Below are 16266 nucleotides of genomic sequence, written 5' to 3'. Positions count from 1 at the left end.
GTAGCATTTATCTCCTCAGACTAATAAAGTATTTCTCAGAAGACTTAAAAATGCGCCTCGTCTTTCCCTTTGTCTTTTCACCTACCTTTTGGTCTTTTTACTCGTGAAGGCTCTTTGAGACAGGGATTTTCAATCCCAGGTAAGAAGCTGAAATCCCAGGGTGAAGGATAAACACGTCTTTTGTTTTCCATGGAAAGCTTTCAAGTCTGCTCATTGTGGTGACATCTCATTTCTGCCACCCCGTGGACCAAAAAGCTCTTCTCACATGTCCTGTGATTTCCTGAGATTAATCAGTTCTGTCTAAGAAGGTCGGAGCTTTTGTGGAGTCAGCTACAGCTCTGCGTCATTATCACAAAGGATGGTATGTGTCGCCCAGAATGTATAAAGGGCCATACATCTATGTGAGGACATCCCAAATAAAAGTACACTTACCCTCGGGAGTTGGCACTGGAAAATAAAGAAGAGCCTACCCGCATTCTTTTATCACAAACAAGGCATGAGAAACGTTTTCAAAGAAAGAGAACCGTCGAAAATATATACTTTCCAAGTAAGCGAGGTTTGCTAGGGGAAGCCAGAGATGACGGAGTTGCAAATATAAGGGTCTCTGCATTGTTGGGAGAAACTGTTCCTTAAGGAGCAGGGAATAGAATGGATCTCTTTGAGGTGGAGGGGAAGAAGAGAAAGATACAATGATCGACATGAGAAAAAAGCAGCAGGTTAGAGGGGACTGACTTTGGGACCGACAGAAGGAAACTGGTCACCTGCAAAGCTTGGTAGAGGCATTCTTACTTGTATCCGAAGGGGCAGTCATGATAGAGAATCATGTTATTTAAGTTGTCAGCAGGAGTCTACATACTGGTGCCCCCCCACCCAATGTCCCACAACAAGACACAAACAAGGACTTAAGTCCACAGCATATAGAATGCAGTAGTGTTGGCAGTTTAGCGGCACCAAAAATTCTTCCTCACTGGGTGGCTGAGCACTTGGCTGCAAATCAAAGGGTCAGTTCAAATCCCCAGCTGCTCCATGGGGGAAAGAGGACAGTCTGCTTCTGTAAAGCTTTTCAGCCTTGGACTCTCCACTGGGAGCAGGTCTACCCTGTCCTGTTAGGTCACCGTGAATCACAATTGGCTTGACATCACTGGGCATGGACTGGTAGAAGCTAAGAAAGTGACATTTAGGGGGCTAATCCTTGATATTTCCTTTTCTGTTTTTCCCTAACTGATCTTTTTTCATGTCAACACAAGTCCTGAACATCCTTTCTCACCTCTTCCATGATTTCCCCCCGTTTATAAAACCCAAACCAAACACACACACACACACACACACACACACACACACACACACACACAACTGAATAGCCATCTAGGTGAATCTTACTCACCATGCCCCTATAGGACAGGGGAGAACTGGCCCTGTGAGTTCCTGAGACTGACTTTACAGAAGCAGAAAGCCCTGCCTTTCTCCCAAAGAGCAGTCTCTGGTTTTGAACTGCTGACCTTGTGGGTAGCAGCCCAATGCATAACCATTCCCTTGCCATGGCTCCCCTTCTCCCATATAAGAGTGGGTAAATGATGGTAGAACTAGGGGATGAAAGTGGAATGTGAAAAAGAGGAAGACTAGAATGGCAAATTACAAGAGGGGAAAAAAGTTTCTGTTTATATGTTAAAAGTATTGTGCAAATAAAATGAAATAGAGCTAAGTGTACTTGCATACTTATCAGATCGTAGTGTAAGAAGATAGAGAAAAATAACACAAGAAAGTCTTAAATTCTCTGGAGGAAAGTCCAGGAAAACAAAATGCTTGACATCAGAAAGATGAGCACAACGTACTAGAAGACACCTTCCTGTCTGATGCTGAAATGACGGACACAATGAATGCTCCTGCCTGGAGCCTTTGAGCCCTGGAAAGTTATCCATCGGCCAGGAGTTAGAGAAGGGTCACATCTTAGTGCAGGGTCTTTCCTGTGTCACACAGACTCTGCGTGGGCCAGCCCGGCCCTCCCCAGGGCTCTCACCATGGCCCCCTTCATCTCCTTGTTGCGGAAACTGTAGATGATGGGGTTGCACATGGGGGTGACGATGGTGTAGAGCAGGGAGAAGGGCTTGTCCTTGTCAGGTCCATGTGTGCTGCGGGGGTTCATGTAAGAGAACATGGCTGAGGTATAGAGGAGGATGACCACAGTCAGGTGAGAGGCACAAGTGGAGAAGGTCTTCCCCCTTCCTGAGGAGGAGGCTCTGCCGAGGATGGAGGACAGGATGCGGCCATAGGAGATGACAATGAGCACCATGGGGCTGAGCAGCACCACAATGGCGTCGGCAAAGATAGCCTTCATGCTGAGGAGGGGATCCCCACAAGCGAGAGCAATCACTATGGGGGCCTCACAGAAGAAATTTTCTATATGGTTCCCTTTGCAGAAGGGATTCCGGAATGATATGTATTCAAGAAAGATGCCATTGATCAGCCCAAAGGACCAAGCGGTACCCACCAGTCTTACACAGACCTGCTGGCTCATGATCAGGGCATAACTAAGTGGGTGGCAGATAGCAACATAGCGGTCATAGGCCATAAAAGCCAAGAGGATGCATTCAGCCACACCCACACAGAAGACTAGGTACATCTGGGTCATGCAGGAGGCAAAGGAGACAGTGTGGTTCTTGACCAGTAGGTGGACCAGCATCTGGGGGATGGTGGTGGTGATGAAGCAGACATCCAGGAAGGACAAGTGGCCCAGGAAGAAGTACATGGGGCTGCTGAGCCTGGGGTCTGTCCAGGTGATGAAGATGATGAGGCCATTCATGGCCATGGCCAGGCTGTAGAGGGCTAGGAAGAGAGCAAAGAGCAATGCCTGGGTGGAAGGGGAGCTCTGTTCAAAGCCCACGAGGATAAAGTCTGTCGCTGTGCTGCCATTCCTGGGGTCCACTGCCTGGGGCCTGTTGAAAACAGAGGGAGAGAAGGGCACGAGAGGGAGTCAGGTGAGGTTCTCCCTTGGGTCCACAAAGCCAACTACAAAAGAGCAGGGTGAACGAGTGGTAGTAAAAGCTTTGGAATGTTTATAAGCACTAGGTAAGCTAAGAGCTGGACAGGATGGTGAAAATGCAGGGTCACAATAGCTTGTATATTTGCTACACCCCCCCAAACTGAGCATGGTGGCTCTTCTTTGATCAGGCCTCAACTGAAGTGCTGCGTCTGCATCAGGACTTCAGTGTGAAAGATGAGTCACTAACTGGAATGCATTTGGTGGGGATACCATCAGATGATGTAATTGGGGTGGGTGGCTATGCCAAATGAGCAAAGGATTAAGGTACTATTGAGGCCTGGAGGGTTTGAGTGGTAGAGACAGTGGCTATGAACTAATAGACGATCCTATTCAGGAGCAGGATGAACGAGTGGTAGTAAAAGTTTGGGAATTTTTGTAAACTCCAGGTTAGCAAAGTTATGGGGGAGTGAAATTCCAGGGTCATAATGGAGTGTGTACATGGACCCATAATCGCCCACACTGGGGATCGGTGGCTCGGGTGGGACCAGGCCTCAAGTGACGTGCTGCATCGGCACGAGGGAGGGCACTGCCATTGACTAGAAGACATTCAGTGGTGAAACAGTCAGGTACATAATTTTGGCCATCCCATACCTGATGGGAAAATAGTTAAGGTATTGTGGATGGGAGGGGAATAGTGGTTATGAACTCAGAAAATTCACATCCAGGAAACCCTTGAGATATATTTGAAAGTCTATTTCTCCAGGAGAAAACCATGCTCAGTCTTTGTGTACAGAGGGCTGTGAACCACAAAGTCAGCAATGTGAAACGCTTCACCCGCTCGGCAGGAGAAAGGCGAGGTTCTCTCCTCCCGTACAGCGTGGCAATCTCAGAAACCCACGGGGCAGTTCTAGCCTGCCCTGCGCGGCAGGGTGGCTGGGAGACAGAATTCCCGTGATGCCATGAGCGCGAAGGGAACATTCCGAGCATCTCCACATGTCTAGGAACAGGAAAGCGCGTCTCAGCACTGGCCCTAAAGTGGCAGTGGTTTGTGTACCTCGGGAAACAAGCAGACCTCGCTCCCCATCCACCGTCCGCCAGCGTCATCTTCCCAGCTGTGGCTACTCATCAACTAGCTGTCCAGGCTGTGCCCACTGGCTGGGAGGCCTGGGGCTGGGTCCTTGCAGCCTCTCCTGACAGGAGACAGCTTGCCTACTGAGGTAGGAATTTAGGGCTACGCACCGTGGGGTAGAAAGGACCCCACCGTCCCTCTGAGCAAAGGGAAGTTATGAGCAGGACAGAAAGGGGACCTTTCTAGAATGACCCATCAGAGAACTGTCATCTGTTCCTTCGCCTCTGAAGAATCAATATGGATTTTTCATTTTCAGGAAACGAGCATTCACAATCCTCTCACCTTCCTTGCTCAGCGAGCATAACGGCGGCAGCGCAGTGGTTACGCACTGGGCCGGTAACGAAAGGTCCTCAGTTTGAAACCACCAGCTGCTCTGCTGGAGAGAGAAGGCTCTCTACCCAGAAGCTCACAGGGGCAGTTCTACTCTGTCCTACAGGGTAGCCACGAGTCTGAATCGACTTGCTGGTAGGGAGGTTGTCAATTATTTTGGGATCCTATGTTCATGTTATACCTCTATTTTACTTTTCAGCTTCTGTGGTGGGTAGGATATGACAGACCCTGTTCGTCCTCAGAGACTCACATTTACTGTCTTCCTTCTTAACTTTCAGGGAAGACCTGTTCATTTTTCTTCTTCCACTCTCTTCTGTACACATTCTTGCACCATTTCACTGGTTACTGTCTTTTTCAACTCTTTCCTTCTCTCTCCCTCTCTCTTCTTCGGTGACGGGCTCCTGCCATAATCTGCCTGCCGTTGGACACCCCTTTCTTCTGCATGTCCCTGCACTGTCCATCTCTGAGGAATAGTGACCCTATTACTTTCATTCCCTGTAGCTCTGGATGGCTTCGAAGGCATGACTTCCTGTTAAGGACAAGGCAGTGCTGAGTCATAGGCAATCCCATCAGCACCACTTGGGGTGCTCCACCCTCCTGGGTGCCGTGAAGAGCGGGGAAAGGCAGAGACCACTGCTTAATGTAAGATGTGGCCTGGCAGCCTGGGCCCAATGGGCACATTGGGCTTAAAGTCAGAGTCTGGATAAAATCTCATTGATCCCACTCCCCAAAATTCTGGGATTTGCCCAAGAAGACACTGAGGTTTGACTCAAGAAATCACTAGGACCTTCAGGAATATAAATGAACACTTGATTTTCAACATGCCAGAGGTCCACGTAGCACCTATAGCTACCATTAAGGGGCTAACTATCAAACACTTGTCTAAAGGAAGGGCATTTTCTCACAAAACCACCTCCTACCTCATTGCGATGTTCTGGCTGGCCTGGTGTTTGCCCCGGTGTCACTGTGACAAGTAAGTAGGAGCGAAGATCTCATGGTGTTACAGGAGAAACTGCACCAGGGAAGAAGGTCTGACCTGGCGGGCCACTCTGAAAGAGAAATTGTATCTGAGTATCTCACAAGGTTTTTGGACATCTTTACCATTACAGATGAACGGCTACTTAGATTGTATTCCAGGGTGATACGTGTACGGCCCTTTTTAGTATAGGCGTGGAACCTTACATGCTTTTTATTATTTCTTCCATGTTAATCTTATTCGGTTCTCTCTTGCTGCATATTGTGTGGTTTGAGTTTCTTAGGCGTCTTTTCTCAGTACTAATTGCATTCTAGCACCTTGCCTTCAAAATTAGAAGGTGCTTCCCGCTTTGTGCACAGGTGTGTTGAGTCACCAGCTACCACTTAATCTCAAGTTGACCTTGGTTGGTTGATTCCTTAGGAGGCAGAGTTCCTGGGGACTCTCTCAGAGTGAACCTGCTAAGACACTTAGCCCTGAATTATTGACTCCAGTGAGAAATATTGATTGCAGCTCCCAAAGGGGCCCTATCTCAATTTAGGAATTGAGAACCCTTTAGGCAGAGCCTGAGGAGATAAAGAAAGTGATATTAAGTTTAGGTTTCACTTGGTTTGCTGGACACTTTAATGTCTTTGACCTCTAACTTGAAAGTGGTCTCAATGCTTGAATTTGGTGCTGAAGGGAGAGTCATCTTCAGATATGGAGAATCACTAAACTACTGGCAATTCCATTACCTTTGCTATTTTGTGTGTTTTCCGCTCAAATTTATTTGGCTGTTGTTGAGAATGTACATGGCAAACCATGCATACACGGATTCTTCTTGTGTTTGTTGGCCGGCTGAATGTCCTTTTTGGTGATATATGTATTCAAGACGTTTGTTCATTTTGTCATTGCTCCACTTGATGTTTTGTAGTTAAGTTGTACAAATTTTACATGTATTTTATTAGATTCTAGTAAGGTGTATGATTTCTGAATCATATGACATTCTTCCAGTTAGTACCTTGCCTTTGCACTTAAAAAAAAAAGTCTTTGATGAACAAAAGTTAAAAAAATTTTTTATGAGGTTGCATTTTTTATTTTGACTTTCGGTATTTTATTAGATAATCCATTGTTGAAAGCTGTCCTGAATGTTGCCCTTGCTTGTCCTTTCAAGAATTTTATAGTTTTAATTTTACATGTAGGTTTTTAATCCATTTTGAGTCTGTTTCTGTATATGGTGTAAGTATGGATCCTGTTTCATTTCATTTCACTTGAAATCCAATTTTCCCTTGTCAAAAAAATCAATTGATCATAGATGTATAGGTTTGTTTCTGGACTCTCAGTTCTATCCCATTGGCCTTATTGGTGTTGCTATACCAATACCACACTGTTTTGATTACTGTAGCTCTATAGTATGTTCTAAGATCAGGAAATGAATCCGTCTTGATTTTATTGTTGATCTGGCATCCTGAGATTTTACTAAATTCCTCTGTTAGGTGTAAAAGTTTTCTTATGAACTCTTTGAAATTTTCTACATATAGGATCTATATCATGTGTTCATAGAGATCATTTTATTTCCCTTTTCCAACATGGATATAGTTCATATCTTCTTTTTGTCTTATTACTCTAGCTAGGACTTCTAATGCAATATTGAAGAAAAATCGTAAGAGCAGGTGCCTTCGTCTTGTTCCTGATTTCAAAGGAGCAGCCCTCAGTGTTTCTCATCGAGCATAACGTTAGCTGCTGCTTTTTCATATATGCCCCCAAATCATATGGAGGAACTTACTTTTGATTTCCATCCTTAAAAGAGTTTGGTTTTTAATCAAGAAAGTGTGTTGGTTTCTAGTAAATGCTTTCTGCATCCTTCAAGATGGCCAGGCCATTCTTTCCTCTGTAGTGATTGCACACTGGGCTGCGACCCGCAGGCTCAGCAGAGCCCTCATGGGCAAAAGACTGGGCCTTCTACTCTGGGAAACAGTCCCAGGCTCAGAAACCCACCAGGGTCACTGTGCGTCAGCAGAGACTCGGTGCTGCTGTGTTAACTGGGCATCCCGCACTCCTGGAACAAATCCCACTGGGTCATGGTGCACCATCCCTTTAATATATTGTTAGATGCTGTTCACTAACATTGGGTGAGGATTTTTTCATGTACATTTTTTCCTAATGTCTTTGCCTAGTTTTGGTGTCAGGGTTATGTTTGCTTCATACAATAATTTAGGGAGTATTCTTCCCTTCTTGGGCCTTGGGAAGAATGTAAATAATCTTGCTGCCAATCCTTCTCTACACGATAGTTGTGGTGAAGTAAAATTGCTTATATATGGCTCTTCTATCCATTTGTTTATTAACTCCCACGACACGATTGCGTGAGAACGTGCACGTAAGGTATAGAGGACTATAATGCCAGCATTGGTCCGTCCGCCGTTCCTCTGAGTAAGCCAGCAGGAATGAAGAGCATTCTGGGACCATTCAGGAAGAATAGCCAACAACGGAGTACGTGTGAGAAGTCTGTCTGAAGTGCCGGGGGCACATAAGGGCTGCAGTGCTGAGTCCAAAGACCAGGAGACTGTGAAGCCCACGGAACAAGGCAGAGCCAAGGATCATGTGACTGAGAGACACACGGATACTGGGTTCAAAAAGGCTCCATTGTGAAGAAAAGACTCCATTCTTAATATTTTCTGATGCTGGCTTTTGGTAACCTGTTACTTTTCCTAATATTCCACCCCCCCCGCATCCCGCCCCCACCTCCATCATGGTGAGTATTGTCTGTGAGTTCTGTGTGGCACTGAAACAAATGATTGAACCCAGCAGACAGCCAGAGTGCCATGGAGGGATGGATTGTGTCAGAGTAGGGTAAAGGGGAATGGACGGTGGAGGCATGGCTGACCTCTGCCTTTTGGCAATCGGATTTGGTCTAGGGTGGACCTGGATTCTCCACTCTACTGAAGGAGAACGCTATTGGATGTGGCCCCCAGGCCTTTTACTCAGTGCTGTTATTTTATTTTATTTTTATGATAAGAGGATCTTTGTGCATTTTTATTATTGACGTATCCTATTATTGATGTCATTTAATATCACAGAAGATTCTCTGACAACTGGCTGAACAGTTTGGTTAGGGAAAAAGAATAGGGAATGAATGTTTAGTTTGGGGTCTAGAATGGCCTCAGAATTGAACAAAACAATCTATTGCTGTGACCCATTTTAAGCACACATTATAGCTAGCTAACAGCAGTTCTAAGTTTCTCAAGAAAGCAGATCACAGGGCAGGTGGCTGGGCAGCACTTCTCTTCTGAACCTCACTGGGAGTGAGCACTAGGGAAAGACTCCCTCTTCTGGGCCAGCTCACTTGTAGCCGAGTGCAGGTTTCTACCTGAACGCATGATGCCCAGACTGCAACAAGGGCAGCGAGACATGAGAAGACCAGGGGTGGTAAGGCAGCTTTCAGGACACTCTGGCTCTGGGAGAAAATGGAAGCCAGTTTGGGATTATTCATGAGCCACCCAGGAAATGAACATGTCAAAGTCAAGAATTGCCTAACTTTTTACAGAGACTCCGCTCTGTGCAGGCACAGGGGTCAAAAAGAATGACAAGAGTGAATGAACGAGGACAAAAGCAAGGCGATCGATCTACTGCTGGTGGAAGAGATGTTCTCCAAAACGCTGCCCAGTACATTTTTGTTTGTAACGAAGAAAACACAGAGACAGTGGGTGAGCTGCTTACCCATTCAAACAATCTCATAAAGTGCCCAAACTGCATTCGGTTTCAGTTTTGTTTGATTTGTTTTCCAAAATCCGTACCAGGGAAAAATCAACTCTCTAGAACATTTCACAGGATAGCAGACCAAAAAAGAAGGGAAAAAAGTGTCCGATAAGAGGTATTCTTTCATGTCAGCATTTAAATACACTCATAGAATCAGTTCTGACTCACAATGACCCTACAGGACGGAGCAGAACTCCCCTTTGGGGTTTGAGAGACTGTCTCTCTTCAGAGAAGTAGAAAGTCTCATCCTTTTCCCTAGGAACAGCTGGAGGTTTCAAACTGCTGACCTTGTAGTTAGCATCCCAACTAAGAACCCACTACACTACCAGCGCTCCTCAGCATTGTGAAATAGGGAGAAAAAAAAAAAAAAGCAGTGCTTAGTATTGAGGGGAGCAGCCATATGAGATTAGAAGTAGGACTGTCCTCATATACTGCTAATTTTTACCCCTGAACAGATGCTAACATCTGGTTAATTATAGATTTCATGGGTTAAGGAAATGAAATAATTTCCTGGATAATGTAGAAAGTGGGTAGGGCTGTAAATTATGTCTTTTATGGTCTTGATTCTAAAAAAAATTAATTAAAGCAATTTTAAAAACATGACATTGTTGACCTTTCTGCTCTCTTTCATTCATGCCATTTTAGGACAGGTCTAATGGCTGACCTGATTATCAATTGTAGACGACGCAATGAGACACATATGGCGTGTCCCTTTCCCCCTGTCATTCTCTCGGGGCTGACTTGCTTTCTTCCCAGTTCATTCATGGCCAGGGAAGCAAAAGCAGAAGGAACTCACGTCTGTAGACAATGGGTGAGTCAGAACAGTACACAGAAGGGGAAACATTCTGAGCCACACCCTGCTAGAGACCTAATTCCTCTTGTAAAACAGGGGCAGCAGTGCACGTTGCATAGCAACCAATGTCTTTGCAGCATTCAGAAACAGTGGAACCTTGTTTAAAGATGGTGGTCAGCCAGGCGACCTTGAATATGTGTTGCTTTCCATAGTTCCAGCAATAATCCAATATTCCACAACAGGATCCTGAAATGACTCACTAGATCTCCTCTAAGTGAATCATTCCAGACTTTAGACTACAGTTTTTCTCATTCTGGCTGTCATTGTGCTTCACATAAATTTTAAATAATTGAGTCTTCTCCGATTTAAATTCATTTCCCATGCCCACTTCCTTAAAAAGTTAGAATTCGGAATACCATATGATCCTGGATCCCACTACTAAGTAAATATATCTTAGAAAAATAAGAGCTATGACACGAACACATGTATCCATGTTAACTGCAGCATTATTCACAATAGTAAGAAGATGTAAACAACCTCAGTGTATAGCAGTGGATGGATGTATAAGCAAACTATGGTACATACACACAACCAAATACTGTTGCTGTTAGAGGCCATTGAGTCAGTTCTGACCCATAGTGACCTGGTACACAGCAGAATAAAACACTGCTAGGTAATGTTCAACAATAACGAAGAATTCATGAAACTCCCTATAACATGGATGAATCTGCAGGGCATTATATTGAGTGAAATAAGCCTATCACAAATGGACTAATATTGTATCAGACATCTATTATGAAAAGGAAAGACAAAGTTTACATATAGAAAAATAGTCTTTGATAGAGCGTCTGGGATCTTAAAAGCTTGAAGGTAAACAAGCGGCCATCTAGCTCAGAAGCAACAAAGCCCACATGGAAGAACATATCAGCCTGTGTGATCACAAGGTGTCTAAGGGATCACGGAAGACAAATGGGTGCATAAGCAAATGTGGCGAAGAAAGCTGATGGTGCCCGGCTATCAAAAAGTATAGCGTCTGGGGTCTTAAAGGTTTGAAGGTAAACAAGCGGCCATCAAGCTCAGAAGCAACAAAGCCCACATGGAAGAAGCACACCAGCCTATGTGATCACGAGGTGTCGAAGGGATCAGGTATAAGGCATCATCAGAACAAAAAATCCTACCATAGTGAATGATGGGGGGAGTGTGGAGTGGAGACCCAAAGCCCATTAGTAGGCCACTGGAGATCCCCTTGCAGAAGGGCCTCAGGGAGGAGACGCGCCAGCCAGGGTGCAATGTAGCAACAATGAAAAATACAACTTTCCTCTCGTTCTTAAATGCTTCCTCCCCGCCCCCACTATCATGATCCCAATTCTACCTTGCAAGTCTGGCTGAACCAGAGGATGTACACTGCTATAGATAGGAACTGGAAATCCAGGGAATCCAGGGTGGATGATCCCTTCAGGACCAGTGGTGTGAGTGGCAATACTGGGAGGGTAGAGAAGAGTGGGTAGGAAAGAGGGAACAGATTACAAGGAACTGTATGTGACCTCCTCCCTGGGGGACGGACAACAGAAAAGTGGGTGAAGGGAGACGTCGGACAGGGCAAGATATGACAAAATAATAATTTATAAATTATCAAGGGCTCATGAGGGAGGGGAAAAATGAGGAACTAATGCTGGAGGCTTAAGTGGAGAGGAAATGTTTTGAGAATGATGAGGGCAATGAATGTACAAATGTGCTTTACACAATTGATGTGTTTATGGATTGTGATGAGTCGCATGAGCCCCTAATAAAATGATTAAAAAAAAAAAAAGAAAGGAGATCAATAAAAAAAAAGGTCAGGTGCAAGCAGAATTGTATGCTAATGAGTGGTGGATAAATTCAGAGGTTGTTTTTTGAAAGACACTTTTGTGAAAGAAAAAAGACACTCTAAAGAGAAAGGTTAACTCCAGAATGTTTTTGATTTTAGATATAAACCTGAAATTATATCTAAATGTTGAGGATGACCTAATGAAACAGGAAGTAGCCATGAAAAAATATTTGTTCGGCAAATTAAATTAGCACTGGACATGTGACCATTGTGGTATAAAAAGCCAACCCATCTGGGAGACACAGTTTCAGATCAACTGAATTACCGTCTGACTTTGGTCTTTATTGAGAAAGATAAAGATTCTTGACAGAAAATTAGATGAGTGAACAAACCCCACAGTGGCCAGCCTAGGGTATTTTGAAAAAAAAAAAAATTCATTTGGTTCAGAAAGAGTAGTTATTTTCTCTGCTGATTTACATATTACTGGGAAATGTTGAAAATATGTTGTTTAAGGAGAGGTTACAGCTTTCAAGAAGTAGTTTTGGAAACCGACTTTTATGAACCCATCTATGTGCACCTTGGAGGAAGGAAGGAGTCAAATTGAGAGACAGTCGGCAATAAACGTTGCCATGTATTAGCTCATGCGGCTGTAGAGACTGGAGCAGGTGGACCCATGTAGGGCCCCCCATTCAGGGGACAGCTATAAGTGACTTTTAAGGGAGGACACCCAGTCCTCAGTGTGAGTTCCTAGAAGCCTCTCCTGCCAACTCTGCTGCCAGTTTGTTCCTCATTCCAGTGTTGTACAGACTCCGTAATTCAGAAGGAATTTCTTTGGACCCACCCATTCCCTTCTTTTCTATTTTAGGTGTATTTCTATTTACCATTTTTTTTCCCACAAGAGGAATACTGGATAGTATTTTTGCTCCTCATGTGCCCAACCAATTGTAATGGATTGAGTTGCCAACTCCTTCGTCCTCCCCTCAACATGTTCAAGTTCTATCCTGTGTACTTGTCAATGTGACCTTGTTTGGGGAAACGGGCCTTCCTCTGAAGATCTCGCCAGTTAATTCATACTAGCGTAGCGTGGGTCCTTGTCCCAATACTTCTGAGTGGTGTATTGTTAAAGGAGAGACCTGACCCAGAAAGAGAGTCCTATACAATGCCATGTGAGAATTCTTCTAGAAGTCAAGAAACACCAAGAAATGCCCTGGGCTACCGACAAGGAGAGATCTTCCCCTGGAACTGACAGAAAGAGACCTTGGTCCTATAGATGTGCTGTACTCAGGTTCTGGGCTCCAGAGTTGAGAGAAAATACATTTCTGTTCTTCAAAGTCACTTACTTTATGAGGACATGTGATGGCATCCCTAGGACATGGAGACACCAATACTCAGCTTGCAAAATATATCCATCCATTTGCACAACATTCTAGGTGTTCCCAGTTCTTGCACTGCTTCCTCTGAGCATTTCCTGTCCTTGCTTTGCTTTTGTCTAACACGTTACTCTGCCATTTTATGCATTTCAATTCCTTCACATCCCCGTGAAATTGGATCTCTGCAGTCCCTGCAGCCCTTGATAATGGCCTGTCCATGCTGTAAATCCAGTATGGCATAGCATGGCAGATCCCTGTGATTGACCAGATTTCTGTGATGCACAAAAGATCCATACAGGTTTCCAATTCTCCTATCTTGAAAGATGCTTCTTAATGATTGTGTTAATGAAAGATACCATACTGGAACTACACGCTCATTTTATAGCTAGAGAACTTTTCCAATGGTGCCTTTTCCATGTCTCAAGACTTTACGTCATTCCGCCGTCCCTCGCTTTGTGCCGCTCGCACCTTGAAGTGAGTTCACCCTTCTTTCTGTGAGAGGAGCTGGATGCAGCTGGACTGCAGTTGCTGTTTCCCTCTCTTGTCAGCCATCTTCAGCATGAAGATGGAAGAAAAAGGACAAGGGAATGAGGGAGAAAATGATATGCAGAACAATCCATGGCCATTTGCCTTTGAATATTCCCGAACCAAGTATCTATTCAAAGATGACTACAGAGGAATCGAGGAGAAGAACGTAGTCATCGAAGCGAACTGACTGATGGCGGCGGACTGAATGAGAACCCAGCTATTCAATGTGGGATATGCTGCTCCGGGTGCTAAATCCCGGGAAGTGAGCTTCGTTCAGTAGGTTAGACATGAAAGGAAGGGGGAAGGGTGATGACAGAGAGAATGGGAAGGAGACAGAGTGTCTAGAACTAAGACACAGGTTATAAGGAGTGAACAGGTCAATATTTTTGAGATCCCAAACCATACTTGAAGGCGAATCTCATCACTCCCTAAGGAAACAACGAGACACGGGGTAAAGTCCAGGAGCTTTGGGGTCAGGCTCACGTGAAATCCAATCTCAGCAATGCCATCTGATGTAATGTGAAGTGGTCGCCTGTTGTTCACCTATAACATGAGAATGAACTGAAATAATGTATGGTGAGTAGCTGGCACAGCTTAGACAATAAATAAACATTAGCTCTGATCTGTGTCTCAACTCTGTCTGCCAATAGTCCCACTTTGCATATAGCAGGACATTTGGCCAGCTTCCCACTTGTAAGCCGAACTGCCCTTGCACAAATTCCCAGAGAGTAGAGGATCATCACCTTTTAAAATGCTTCCTGCTTCTCTGTGAGGAAGTTCCTTATGCTGGGGTTTCCCCCAGTGCACTTAAATTCCCTTCTCTCTCAACCCAGCTCTCAGAAGCATTGTAAAAGCTAGGAACCCCCAGCTATGTATCAGTCTCTAAGAGGGGACCATCTTGAGTCATTCAAAGCCCTCCTTTCCCTAAGTAACAAGAAAGAAAAATGTCAGATAAATTAACACCAACACAAACAAATAGAACGGTTCAGGAAAGAGAAAACAGTAGTGAAAATAAGAACAAGGCTCCCCCACCCCCGTTTCCAAAAAAGGGAAAAGGTTGATACAAGGAAAGCATTAGAGAGGCTAGAAGAGAGGGAGACAGGAAAAGGTGCGGGGTCTGCTTGGATAGGTTTACATGTGGGAAAATGATAAAGAGGGAGACCTTTAGGGGGCTGTATTGAAATGTTGCCAAGATATCAATAACCCAAAAGTAAAGTTCAAAAGCAAAGCAAAAACCAAAGCAAACAAGAGAATAACTGAGGACAAGCAAGTCAAATAGAAAAACAGACCTGTCAGACATGCTGGGTGTGCCCATCTGGTGACGTGGAATCAGAACTAAAGAACTAGGCACTCGCACAGAACTCCTACCGGCAGTAGGAGTCGGAGTTTGACTTTCTGGCTTGTCTCCTCTCCAGCCCTTGGAGAAATGTCTTTGCAAGGTAGATCATCCCACTTAGTCCCATCCAGACCGTTTGCCCTGTGGCCAGGGCCAAGAGTCAAAAGGCAGCAAATGGACATTGAAAGAACATGAGGGGAAGGAAGAGGAGGAAGAGGAGGAGGAGGAGGAAGAAGAAGAAGAAGAAGAAGAAGAGAGAGAGAGAGAGAGAGATTAGAGTCTAGAAATAGAAAGGCAAAATCAACGCCTGTGCTTTCTCCTCTGCTGTTACTGTGAGATCCCAACAAACACGATTGCTGAGGGTGCCAGGGAGTTTCATTTCTGATGGGTGCCAACAGTGGTAGGAGCAGCTTCCATCACAAGAGAGATACATACAGACACTGACCTTCTCCATAGGCTTTGGCACAGGCTGGTGAGGACATCGGCATTGCTGATCTCTGGCTCAGAGGGAGCGACCCAGGACATGGAGCAAGAATGCAATGAGTATGGTTGCGAACCAGCTGCTCATTTATAAGGCTGGGAGTTTGAGGTCCTATCTCCACCCTCTTTCACCATCTTACACACAACACACACACACACACACACACACACACACACACACACACACACACACACTCAGGGAGGCATGCGCTTCTAACTGGTTAGGTAACAAGGCCAACAATCTGTTCTTGAAGCCTGACCACTCTAACTGAATTCCGGGAGGTAGTCAGCTGCAAGTCCATTCCGAGGTTCCTTTGGGAGTTCCTGTCCATGGCAAGCTGCCCTGGAAGGCCTGGATTAGCCCCAGGTTTTCCCATGATAGTTCTATACCTTTTGCCGGATAACTTGATAGATTAGGGGACCTCACAGGGGTCACGACACCCTTTCCCTTAGTCATAGTTTTCCTTTTATTCCCCTTCTTTCCAGATTTCATTTCAAATTATTGTTCTGGTTAGTTCCTGCTGACATAAGGATCACTTCTAACATCTCCAATTCAACATCTTTTCATAGTATTCGACCTGTGCCACACAATAATAAATCCTGACAGCACACTCATTCTGTGTTTCCGTTGTTACTCATTGACTCTGTGCCCTTACCCCTTTTTCTGCTGGGCTGTGAAATTGTGTCTTTAAAAAAATATTTATTATTATTTTGCTTGTAATTAACATAACATACAATTCATGGTTCAGTCATATCAAGAAGGGCTTTGCCATCATCATCACAATCAACTTTGGAACCCCCCCCC

The 16266-nt window shown here is 44.8% G+C and overlaps 1 protein-coding gene across 1 annotated transcript; it reads right to left on the bottom strand.

Moving 5' to 3' along the window:
• Nucleotides 1-1969: 1969 nt before the first annotated feature.
• LOC101662687 (olfactory receptor 10AD1-like) lies at nucleotides 1970-4411 on the bottom strand. The gene is made up of 2 exons (XM_004711511.1): nucleotides 4392-4411; nucleotides 1970-2933 (listed from the first exon to the last, which is right to left on the bottom strand). The coding sequence occupies exons 1-2, from the start codon at nucleotides 4409-4411 to the stop codon at nucleotides 1970-1972; spliced, it is 984 nt and encodes a 327-aa protein (XP_004711568.1).
• Between the last annotated feature and the right edge of the window lie 11855 nt (nucleotides 4412-16266).

Source organism: Echinops telfairi, unplaced genomic scaffold (genome assembly GCF_000313985.2).
Source record: "Echinops telfairi isolate 266 unplaced genomic scaffold, ASM31398v2 ScPeMD7_12;HRSCAF=54, whole genome shotgun sequence".
Lineage (NCBI taxonomy): Eukaryota > Metazoa > Chordata > Mammalia > Afrosoricida > Tenrecidae > Echinops > Echinops telfairi.
The sequence above is the reverse complement of the archived record's forward strand: the minus strand, read 5'-3'. Positions and strand labels throughout refer to the sequence as shown.